Raw genomic sequence first — 13266 nt, forward strand, 5'->3', positions numbered from 1 at the left:
AGACACCTAAGGACTTGGAAGAACAACTGAACATAATGGACAGTGTCTTGAAAGGGAGATGTAAGATGAATATGAACAAAAGCAAAACAAGGGTAATGGAATGTAGTCTAATTAAATCAAGCAATGCTGAGGAAATTATACAGATCAGGAAGCGAGACACTGATAGCAGTAGATGAGTTATACTATTTGGGCAGCAAAATACATGATGACAGCCAAACTAGAGAAGATATAAAATGTAGACTGGCAATGGCAAAGAAAGCATTTCTGAAGAAGAGAAGTCTGTTAACATCAAACATAGATTTAAATACTAACAAAGAGATAGAGGGGCTGGCCAGTACTTACCTCAGCTCAGTACAGCCAATAGATACACATAAAACAGAACCGAAAATTTACGTTCCTAGCTTTCGGAACAAATGTTCCTTCATCGGGGAGGAGAGAGGGGAAAGAAAGGGAAGAAGGGAAAGGAGATTCAGTTACTCACAACCCAGGTTATGAAGCAACAGGGAAAGGCTTCCCTCTGACAACCATGCCTCCATCCTTGCTACCCTCCCTATTTTCCTTTCCCTGTTGCTTCATAACCTGGGTTGTGAGTAACTGAATCTCCTTTCCCTTCTTCCCTTTCTTTCCCCTCTCTCCTCCCCGATGAAGGAACATTTGTTCTGAAAGCTAGGAACGTAAATTTTTGGTTCTGTTTTATGTGTGTGTATCGGCTGTACTGAGCTGAGGTAAGTACTGGCCAGCCCCTCTATCTCTTTGTTAGTATTTGTTTCACATCTTTATATGAGATTTTCCATTAATCATTCAAACATAGATTTATTAGGAAGTCTTTCCTGAATATATTTATCTGGAATGTAGCCTTGTATGGAAATGAAACATGGACTATAAGCAATTCAGAAGAGACGAGAGTTAAGACTTTTGAAATGTATGCTACAGAAGAATGCTCAAGATTAGATGGATAAATCATGTAACTAATGAGGAGGTACAGAAACAAATTTTGGAGAAATGAAATTTAGAGAACAAGTTGACTGAAAGTGGAAGAAGGGATCAGTTGATTGAATACATTCAGAGGCATCAAGAGATCATCAATTTAGTATTGGTGGGAAGAGCATGTGTGGGAGGGGGGTTGGATTTACAGAGACACCAAGAGACTAATACAGTAAACAGGTTCAAACTGTATGTAGGTCACAGTAGTTTATTTCGGGGTGAAGAGGCTCACACAGGACAGAATAGCATCAAGACCTGCATCAAACCAGTCTTTGAACTGATGACGACGACGACATGACTTTTGATACTGCTGACTATGAGATTCTACTAAATAAGCTATAAGCATTAGTATTAAAAGGCACAGCCGATCACAGGTTCTAATCATACCTAGCTGATAGGGTACAAAAAATGCAGGCAACACCTGAAATAAGTCAAAAATTTTAGTGAAACACTTATCAGAACCAAAACACATTAACAGAGGAGTTCTTGAGGGTAGCATGCTAAGACCAATACTGATCCTGATATACATCAGCTATTTTCACAATGTACAGGGTGTATCAAAAACAATCATCCGATTTGGATCTGTATTTCTGAAACTAATAAACATATACAATGGATTTTGTTTCTCAATGAACGCGAAACTCAAAAAGTTTTTCTTCTTCTTTTTTTCGTATCTTTCATAGGTGTTCAATATGCCTCCCTTGAGATGCATGGCATATGTCGATACGGTGTTCAAATTGTTCCCAAACTGCAGCGAGCATCTCTTGAGATACAGTTTCCACAGCTGCTGTTATGCAATGTCTCAATCCATTCATTGTTGCTGGTAATGGAGGCATATAAACAGAGTCTTTTATAAACCCCCACAAGAAATAATCACATATTGCCAGGTCCGGTGACCTTGGAAGCCAATAATGTAAGACAGTATCATTCGGTCCAATGCAACGTCTGTGTCAGACACTTGGGGACAGCCCAATGATTTGTCTTTACACAAACAACCTGTTTCTTGGAATTGTTCATGCCATTGTCTAATGCTCCGAGCTGTCAGAGGATCCACACCATAGCTAGTACAAAAGTCATCCTGAACAGTTATTACTGATCCTCACTGCACAAAGCGTAGAACGCTAAATGCTTTCTGTTGTCCCGACACCATTTTTACTAGAACTAAAGTGGGTGCACACTGCTGCTACCTAGCAGGAACCAAGTAAAACTCAAGAGTTTGCTCTTTCCAACAGTACACAGTTCACGCACATATCTCAAATAATATAAAAGTTATGATTTTTTAAATTGGATGATTCTTTCTGATACACCCAGTATTTAATCATGGGGAAATGATTCTCTTTTCTTGTGACAACAATATTATAGCCACTGAGAAAACAAGAGAATTTGTTGCAGAGAAAGCAAAATACATTCTAAAGGAAGTTTAAAACTTGTCTATATGCAATGAAGTAACATCGAACAAAAAAGGATAAATGCCATGAATTTCAGTTTGAAAACGGGAAATGAAATTGCTAAATAAATAATTCAGAACATGGGAGATTTAAGCTATACCATCTGTGTACATTTACCAATCAGTTGCACACATTAAAAATAACAATGGTAATTACTGCACAAACAGTTTTGTTTATGAGCATGGAACAAGATCTAGATTGAACTTATATTTACAAAGAAGGAACAAACATAACTAAAAACAGCATTTTCTTCCAAGGAATAAAACTGTACAATGAACTGCCCAAGGAGATTAAAGAGATTAGGAAAAACAAACTTATTTAAAAAGTACCCATTAAGCAATATGTAATATTACTTACATAATAAAGAATTGGAGTTTGGTAAAAGATGTAACACAAATAAACAATAATAACACATCCACCATTTCACAGTATGCATTTTCCTTCTCCTCCACCCCCCCCCCCCCCCCGCCCCATGAACCATACCCCCAAATCTATGTATAATAATACCACAGCTTTTGATGCTAGCAAATGGGAAGTTGCGGTACACAAAATGGAAACCAGTGTTGCTATGGTCCTGATATCAACTGAGAGTGTGTGTGTGTGTGTGTGTGTGTGTGTGTGTGTGTGTGTGTGTGTGTGTGTGTGTGTGTGTAGTGTTACATTATGAAACAATTTATGTATGTGTGTGCAATGACTAGGAGAGACATAAATGAACTGTGCAGCACTAGCCTTTTATATTATTAGATAAAATATCTGCAAAACAGCAGGGTGCACTAGGGATAAACTGAACGAGGTTGCAGTGGTTTAAAGAGACTTGCCATTTTCTTGGGAAAAAAGGGGGGGGGGGGGGTGGAGGCTCCAATCTTCATCAAGCTATTCTGATTTAGGTTTTCCTAAATTGTTTCTGGCAAATGCCACATTGGTTCCTGCTATAAGGCCAAGGCTAACTACCTATACCATCCTTGTTAAACTAGACCTGTGAGAATGCAAATTTCTATACATAAGTACTTTGTTTTTTATTGTTATGAAATAGTAATATCACACATGTCCAATATCCTTCTAAAAGATATCTATGGATGAACAAAACTTCTGCCACTGCTACTAATTCCCATGTCCAGCTCTTATCTTGTACAGCTGAAACTGATTTCTTACATTATTCAAAGTCTAGGCCTAACCAACAAGTGACATAAGGCATGTCCTGGACACGAAGTGTTCACCAGTCATTCCAAGCATCTTCAAAGATGAAATTATCCCCTGGTAGATACATATACTGATGGGCAATTTTGTGTGGTTAGGCTGTTGTGAAGTTAATTACTTTGATTGCAGATTTGAAAATACCTGAAAATGAATGACAAATTTACTGAAGGAAGGAAGATCAGTGTTAAACAGCCTGTCAGCAGCTATGTCATTAGAAACAGAGCACAAGCTCGGATTAGGAAAGGATGGGAAATGGAATCAGCTATGCCCTTTTCTAAGGAACTATCCTGGCATTTGCCTCAAGTGATTTAGGGAAATCATGGAAAACCAAAATCGGGATGGTCGGATGGGGATTTGAACTGGTATGTTCCTGAATGCGAGGCCAGTATGCTAACCACTGTGCCACCTCATTCAGTGGCAAATTTAGTGCTACTTCTAAGGAAAAAAAAATGTTCTGTCTAATGTACCAACATGTCATTACATAAATCAGAGTATGACTTGATTTATATTCATTTTTCAGTTAAACCAGTATGAATTTGGCCCTATGGTTTAATTCATTGAGTCTGAACATTGCTTTTATGTTATTCATGCATCAGCCATGTGGGGTAGATTACAGTGATTGTTATTGAAAACTTGTGATGTTGTCATTAGGCTGCATAATTTGCTAAATTAATTTGTTCCCAAACAGTTCAGCACTTTTATAACATTTATTCATCAGCTTTCCCTTTTGATTCATGTTAAATGTGACAGGTTGTAGAAGAATACTGACAGTTTGATTATTTGGAACTTGTTTATAAAATGTCATAAAAAGGTTCTTACAGATAATTGACAGGAAGCAATTTCAAAAATAATCATTGTCACTTGCTGCAAAGGTATGTCTGCAATACCAAGATTACAGAAAGCAACTTACTGTTCCTGGTTTGGACACAACAAAGTCTTTTGCTTTGTACTGGTCACCATGAGCATGTCTGCCAATCACAATGGCATTTTTCCAACCCGGAACTATCCGTGGAATTGTCTTGCAAATTATTGGTTCACGGAAAACTGTTCCACCCAGAATGTTACGGATTGTTCCATTTGGGCTGAGCCACATTTTCTTCAAGTTGAATTCTGAAACAAAAATGATTATTATTCTCAGGTTCATCACATGTCAGTATGGAAAAGTAAGAGTGAGCATTCAGCCTGCAACCTGATTAAAACAGTGCACTGTCATTAAGTGATGAAACCTTTACAATAAATAATTACTTATGCCAACTGAGACAGGGTCAAATGCAATATTTCAAAAGTGGGGGTCTAGCTGCTGTAGTAGATTTTCTTACTCTCAATTTAAGTTGTACGTCTGGATTTCATCCACTATTTGAGGGCCCCTGACACCCACATGGGTTTATGATCAGACTAGTGAGGCAGTACACTGATTAGATTAGATTAGATTAGATTAATCCTAGTTCCATGGATCATGAATACGATATTTCGTAATGATGTGGAACGAGTCGAATTTTCCAATACATGACATAATTAGGTTAATTTAACAACATACTTAAGTTAATATAACAACTTTATTCTTTTGTGTGTTTTTTTATTTTTCTTTATTTTTATTTTTATTTTTTTTATTTTTATTTTTATTTTTATTATTTTTATTTTTATTTTTTTTTTTATATTTTTTTTATTTTTTAATATTTTTTTTCTTAATTTATATCTAAAAATTCCTCTATGGAGTAGAAGGAGTTGTCATTCAGAAATTCTTTTAATTTCTTCTTAAATACTTGTTGGTTATCTGTCAGACTTTTGATACTATTTGGTAAGTGACCGAAGACTTTAGTGCCAGTATAATTCACCCCTTTCTGTGCCAAAGTTAGATTTAATCTTGAATAGTGAAGATCGTCCTTTCTCCTAGTATTGTAGTTATGCACACTGCTATTACTTTTGAATTGGGTTTGGTTGTTAATCACAAATTTCATAAGAGAGTATATATACTGAGAAGCTACTGTGAATATCCCTAGATCCTTAAATAAATGTCTGCAGGATGATCTTGGGTGGACTCCAGCTATTATTCTGATTACACGCTTTTGTGCAATAAATACTTTATTCCTCAGTGATGAATTACCCCAAAATATGATGCCATATGAAAGCAATGAGTGAAAATAGGCGTAGTAAGCTAATTTACTAAGATGTTTATCACCAAAATTTGCAATGACCCTTACTGCATAAGTAGCTGAACTCAAACGTTTCAGCAGATCATCAATGTGTTTCTTCCAGTTTAATCTCTCATCAATGGACATACCTAAAAATTTGGAATATTCTACCTTAGCTATATGCTTCTGATTAAGGTCTATATTTATTAATGGCGTCATACCATTCACTGTACGGAACTGTATGTACTGTGTCTTATCAAAATTCAGTGAGAGTCCGTTTACAAGGAACCACTTAGTAATTTTCTGAAAGACAGTATTGACAATTTCATCAGATAATTCTTGTTTCTCAGGTGTGATTACTATACTTGTATCATCAGCAAAGAGAACTAACTTTGCCTCTTCATGAATATAGAATGGCAAGTCATTAATATATAATAAGAACAATAAAGGACCCAAGACTGACCCTTGTGGAACCCCATTCTTGATAGTTCCCCAGTTTGAGGAATGTGCTGATCTTTGCATGTTACGAGAACTACTTATTTCAACTTTCTGCACTCTTCCAGTTAGGTACGAATTAAACCATTTGTGCACTGTCCCACTCATGCCACAATACTTGAGCTTGTCTAGCAGAATTTCATGATTTACACAATCAAAAGCCTTTGAGAGATCACAAAAAATCCCAATGGGTGGTTTTCGGTTATTCAGATCATTCAAAATTTGACTGGTGAAAGCATATATGGCATTTTCTGTTGAAAAACCTTTCTGGAAACCAAACTGACATTTTGTTAGTACTTCATTTTTACAGATATGTGAAGCTAATCTTGAATACATTACTTTCTCAAAAATTTTGGATAAAGCTGTTAGAAGGGAGATTGGACGGTAATTGTTGACATCAGATCTATCCCCCTTTTTATGCAAAGGTATAACAATAGCATATTTCAGTCTATCAGGGAAAATGCCCTGTTCCAGAGAGCTATTACACAGGTGGCTGAGAATCTTACTTATCTGTTGAGAACAAGCTTTTAGTATTTTGCTGGAAATGCCATCAATTCCATGTGAGTTTTTGCTTTTAAGCAAGTTTATTATTTTCTTAATTTCAGAGGGAGAAGTGGGTGAGATTTCAATTGTATCAAATTGCATAGGTATGGCCTCTTCCATTAACAGCCTAGCATCTTCTAATGAACACCTGGATCCTACTATATCCACAACATTTAGAAAATGATTATTAAAAATATTTTCAACTTCTGACTTTTTGTTCGTAAAGCTTTCATTCAATTTGATGGTAATACTGTCTTCCTCTGCTCTTGGTTGACCTGTTTCTCTTTTAATAATATTCCAAATTGTTTTAATTTTATTATCAGAGTTGCTGATTTCAGACATGATACACATACTCCTGGATTTTTTAATAACTTTTCTTAATATAACACAGTAGTTTTGATAATTTTTGATAGTTTCTGGGTCACTACTCTTTCTTGCTGTCAGATACATTTCCCTTTTCCGGTTACAAGATATTTTTATACCCTTAGTAAGCCATGGTTTGTTACAAGGTTTCTTACGAGTATATTTAACTATTTTCTTGGGGAAGCAGTTTTCAAATGCATTTACAAAAATGTCATGAAATAAATTATATTTTAAATTGGCATCAGGTTCATGGTACACCTCATCCCAGTCTAACTGCTGTAGGCTTTCCCTGAAATTTGCAATTGTTAAATCATTGACTGAACGTACTACTTTGGAGGACTGTTTAGTATTGCTGAATGGAGCTATGTCATATATTGTAACTAGCTGTGCACCATGATCAGAAAGACCATTCTCAACAGGCTGAGCATTTATCTGGTTAAACTTATCTTGGTCTACAAAGAAGTTATCTATCAGTGAGCTGCTATCCTTTACCACCCGAGTAGGAAAATCAATAACGGGTGTCAAATTGAAAGAACCGAGTAATACTTCAAGGTCATTTTTCCTATTACCCTCTTTCAGAGAATCTACATTGAAGTCCCCACAAATAATAATTTGCTTCCCCCTGTCTGATAGATAGCACAACAAGGAGTCCAAATTTTTCAGAAATAGATGAAAATTTCCTGATGGGGACCTATATACAGTTACAATTATAAATGTGCCTTTATTTAATTTAAGCTCACAGGCACATGCTTCTATATGTTTCTCTACACAAAACTTTTTTGTTTCTATACTTTTCGCACAATGATAACTTTTGACATATATGGCAACTCCTCCTTTCTCCATATTTTCTCTCATTACATGTGCAGAGAGCTTATAATCACTTACATTTACCTTATCTATATCAGTAACAATGTGATGCTCAGACAGGCATAGTATATCTATTTCATTCTCAGCTTCTAAATCTTCTAAACAAACCAGAAGCTCATCTACTTTATTCTTTAAACTCCCAATATTTTGATGAAATATACTTACATTATTTTTAATTATACTTTTATGAGACCCTTTCCTTATTCTAACATTTGCAGTACTCTCCTGTCTGAGTTTCTCATTGCGCTTAGGCCTAGTTCCTATACCAGTGGTCACATGGTGTTCAGAGAGGCAGATTATGTCAACTGGGTTGGGTGACTTTAATTCATCAATGCAATTACCTAGGACTGAGATACAACTTGGTGGAGATAAAATTTCTGGTGATTGGTGAAAATTTATAATTGGTAGCTGTGATTGGTGATCTAATGTGCTAGAATTGTGCTGTTTAATTTCTTTCCTAAACTGAAGATTTGTTTCAATCCTGACCTCTCGTAGAACTTGACATCTTTCTGTCTTACCTATCCTAAAAAAGGTGCTGCTCCAACACCTGTAACCACTGGTATTTTACCATTCATGGCAGTGCCTCCCCCCCTTAAATTTCCTGCTATTACCCCAGCCAGTTTCCCCTTCCCTTTCCTGTTGAGATGTAGGCCGTGCCTGGTATAGTCCCACCTACTGAGATAATCAACAGGAACCACACCAATATGAGCCCCCGCACCTGACCCAAGCAGCCGTTCCAACTCCAAATTAACTCTCCCAACAGAAGAGTCCAAATGAGGCCGGTCATGGCGTCTCAGGACAGATACAAATTCAACATTGGTGTGTCTCGATGCCGACGCAATCTTTACCAGGTCGCACTCTATACTGTACCCAGGATCTCTGTCGATGCTGTTCCCTGGCCCTCCCACAATAACCACGGTGTCTTCGCTGGTAAATCCTTTACAGAGTGAACCTAAATCCTCTGTCACCTGATCCAGACTAGCACTTGGTTTGAAAAAATTTGTGACCTGGTATTCTGGTCCTAATTCCTCCTGCAGAAGTTGGCCTACACCTCTGGCATGAGAACTGCCTAACAACAAAACTTTCTTCCTTTTCGATGACTTTCCTACATTCTTTTTCAATTTCCTATTGAAAGTTTGTTGTGTCCTGTCTACACCTACCTCTGCTTGAGGCTCATCAGTTTCTAACTGAAGCAACAGGTCAAACTTATTTTTGACATTCACCACAAAACTGTCAGACTTAGTTCTAGGCCTGTTCCTTCTGCTACCTGTTGCCACTTCCCACCTCTCTTTGCCCTTCTCCCTCCTTAACCTGTCCAGATCTTCCCTAGCCTGATCTAGCTCAGCCTGAAGGGCAGCAATTTTCCCCTCCTGTTCCACTATCTTCCTATCTCTGCTGCAAATCCTACATAACCACTGATGAGCCTGATCCACTTTCCCAACACCCACGCCACTGCAGTCCCCCCAGTGAAAAAAACTACTGCATAGTGTGATGGACACTTAAGTTATGCACTTAGTCACTAACAGAAAAAATTATAAGTTAATGGAAGCATGTGAGACAGACACTTCAACAGATAACAATCATGTACTTAAATGCAAGAAACTTTCTTTGAACCAGTTGTAATGGTATCCATTACTTTAACGTGGTCGTTTCACAACTGGTTGTCCATAAACGAATACATGTTGGTAGTTTTGTGATGCTCTTTAAACTGAGTAATAATAACTGATATTATAACAGTAAGTGGAAACCAACTAAACAGCTTTTTTGGGGCACCAAATGGCTGTTAATTAGAACATTAGTTGTTCGTGGACACGGTTCCACAGCTGGAACCAGTTTCAGAACAATTCTCCTATAGTGTAATACAATGTTATCTTCATGAAGGCCAATGGCAACAGTTACCAAACTTTAAGAACTGTATGAGTAATTCTTTATTCTTCATCCATTTTGGTCACAGTAACCAATATCACAGCAAGAAAATGCAGTAAGTCAGATAGACAAGTAACTAGTCTCTTCTTTAGATGAATTTAAAGTCAACAAAATTACAATATGTTTACTTACCCATGAATAATACACCATGAATCTAAACAGCATATAAATGGCCTTACAATAACTCACAATTGAGTCCGAAATACACAGCTTGAGGAGTGATCTCAGTTAACTGGGATCAGAACACACGCTATTTCTTTCATACTTCGTTGCTAGTTAGTGTGAGGCCTTTTTAAAGCTGTTTAGGAACAGAGTTTATTACATATAGTTAATTAAACATCTCATAACTTTGAGGAATTTAAATTCATTTAAAGCAAAAAATAATTGCTTATCCACCTGATGTACTGCTTTTTCTTCCAGTGATGATAGTCCCCAAGACCCAAACCAGTAAAGAATAAAGACTAATTCATACAGCTGATCACTAACATGAAGTTTTCCAAGTTCCTGACAGGGGTAGCTAGCCACATTACTGAAATATTTGTTGTAAAGCAATTTAAGTGCTTTACAACAAGATGGAGTCACAATCAAAGAATAATTTTAGTGGGACATAAGTTTTTATTCAATATCCATGAGCACAGTAGCATAATTCGATTATTTGAAGGATTAAAGTGTCTCCTGCAATGAGAAGTGTACATCAGTGTAGAGGTATTTGTATCATGGTATTCTGTAGTTCTAAAACATTTACTGATGTAAAATGGGTATGCAAGTACAATCTTTATACAATTGATATCTAAACTGTTTATAGCAACATCTTTCATCCACATCCACATAATTACTCTGCAATTCACAATTAAGTGTCTGGCAGAGGGTTCATCAAACCACTTTTAAGCTATTTCTCTACTATTCCACCCTAAAACAGTGCAGGAATAAAACAAACACTTAAATCTCTGCTTGTGAGCTCCGATTTCTATTATTTCATTATGACAATCATTTCTCCCTATGCAGGTGGGTGCCAAAAACAAAACAAAAAAACAAAAAAAGAAAAAAAAATCGCATTCAAAGGAGAAAGTTGGTGATAAAAATTTCACAAGAAGACCCTGCCACAACAAAATTGTCTTTGTTTTAATGACTACCACCTTAACTCACATATCATAGTCATTCCCCCCCCCCCTCCTATTTTGAAATTGAACAAAAATAGCTGTCATTCGTTGAATTTTTTCAACGTGCTTCATCAGTCCTGTCTGATATGGGCACCACACCACACAGCACTACTCCAGAAGAAGATGGGCAAGTGTAGAATAGGCAGTCTCTTAAGTAGAGTTGTTGTATTTTCTAAGTGTTATGCAAATAAATCACAGTCTTTCAATCCCTTTCCCCACAACATAATCTACGTCACTTTCCCCACAGCATTGTCTATGTGATTATTCCAATTTAAGTTATGCATAATTTTAATCCGTACGATTTAGTTGAATTTACAGGCTTTAGATTTGTGTCATTTATTGTGTAACCAAAATTTAGCTGAATTCTTTTGATACTCATTTGGCAGAAGTCCACTGTCAGTTTTCACACCACACAGGTATCTTGCTTAAATCATTTTGGAATTGGTTTTGATCATCTGATAACTTTACAAAACAACAAATGACAGCATCAGCAGCTTCTCACATTATCTCCTAAATCATTTATATAGATAAGGAACAGACTATTTACTGGGGAACTTCAGATATTACTTCTGTTTTATTTGATGACTATCCGTCAGTTATTACCAACTGCAACCTTTCTGACAGTAAATCATGAATTGAGTCACACAACTGAGAAGATACTTTGTAGACACACAATTTGATCAGAATTCTAAATTATTTAATGACTTACTAGTAAAAGCCAGTGTGTGCCATACCTAACTGATCTGTATAAATGTAGCACCAGTCAACCATACACTCTTCATTGAAGTATAAGCACTTTATCATTATGACATTATATTAGTAACTAGCTGTTACCTGTGGCTATGTTCACTTATCAGTAGTTTTATTGTGATGAGTGACAGTGAGTAAGATGATGTACATGTGATAATGTCAGCTGTCCTCAAATGACTACCTGTTCTGGCAAGAACAGCTAGGGGTGTGTGCGCCTCCCCACTCCCAATGCTCCACAGCCACAATGAATGCTACGGCGTCACATGCACCACTATGAGGAGGTGCGTGGGCAGGGGTGCTCACCTACATGGCGATTCAAAAAATTTTTTACAAACTGATACGGCACAATGGGCATACAACAAGGATCAGCAATCGTGCAGGAACCCGAAGTCGCAAATGCCCCGAGAGGGTGCTACAGTCACATGTGGGCGGGTATCATTGGAGACTGTTTAATTGGGCCACACATTCTCCCAGACCGATTTGATCATCACACATATCTAGTACTCCTGCAAGAGGTTCTGCCAGACATGCTGAATAATGTTTCCGTGCTTATCTGTCTTCGCATTCATTTTCAGCACGACAGAGCTCCCGTGCATTTCAGCAGACATGTGAGTGCAAATACGTAGGTAACCCTTCCCGGCTGCTGGACTGGTCCCAGTGGGCCAACTGCATGGCTACCACAATCACCCAATCTGTTCCCAATCAATTTTTTTCCTGTGAGGGTACCAGAAAGTCCCAGTGTATGAAACATGTGTTACATCACTGGAGGACAGGATTGTTACAGCAGCAGGATGTCTTTGATATACACCAGGTATCTCTCAGAGGGTGCGCCATTCAGTGCAGCATCGATGTCAGATGTGTCTCGATGCATCCAGACAAAACTTTGAGCGTATCATGTAACAGGCGTTCATTTGTAGCAGGGGATTAAATAACTGCAACGCTATTTACTACTCTGGATGGCCTTCGAAACCCTCAGTTCCTGTGTGATTACTGATCCTTTGTATTCCCAATGTGCCCTGTCACTTTGTAACCTTTTTTTAATCACTCTGCATGCATTGTGCTACTGACGTTAACTATACATCATACAACGTGGACATTGTGCAACAAATGTAATAATGTCCGTACCAAATTTCATTAAAATCAGTTCAGCAGTTTACTTGTGAAAACATAACAGCTCACGTTTAATATCAGTATGGAAATATGGATTAAACACATAAGCAATGTATTCTTTATGTTGAATCATATTATGTAGAAAATATCAACCAATAAAAGCATTTTCACAAATATGATAAAGTTGAAATGTGAAAGAGTAAACAGGTTTTTTTTTTTATACCCTCGCACCAATTTTGATTAAGTAATCCTATATCATGTTCCAAGCTATGCTCAAGTTACATGTGAAAG

The 13266-nt window shown here is 37.2% G+C and overlaps 1 protein-coding gene across 1 annotated transcript in view; it reads right to left on the reverse strand.

Annotated features, from left to right (window-relative positions):
* The window catches only part of LOC126163118 (isocitrate dehydrogenase [NADP], mitochondrial-like), a 143386-nt gene that overhangs the window by 46392 nt on the left and 83728 nt on the right, over positions 1–13266 (reverse strand). The window contains exon 4 of the mRNA XM_049920041.1: positions 4540–4739. Within this exon, the coding sequence (XP_049775998.1) occupies positions 4540–4739 (200 nt within the window). The remainder of the gene's footprint in view (positions 1–4539; positions 4740–13266) is intronic.

Source organism: Schistocerca cancellata, chromosome 2 (genome assembly GCF_023864275.1).
Source record: "Schistocerca cancellata isolate TAMUIC-IGC-003103 chromosome 2, iqSchCanc2.1, whole genome shotgun sequence".
Classification (NCBI taxonomy): domain Eukaryota; kingdom Metazoa; phylum Arthropoda; class Insecta; order Orthoptera; family Acrididae; genus Schistocerca; species Schistocerca cancellata.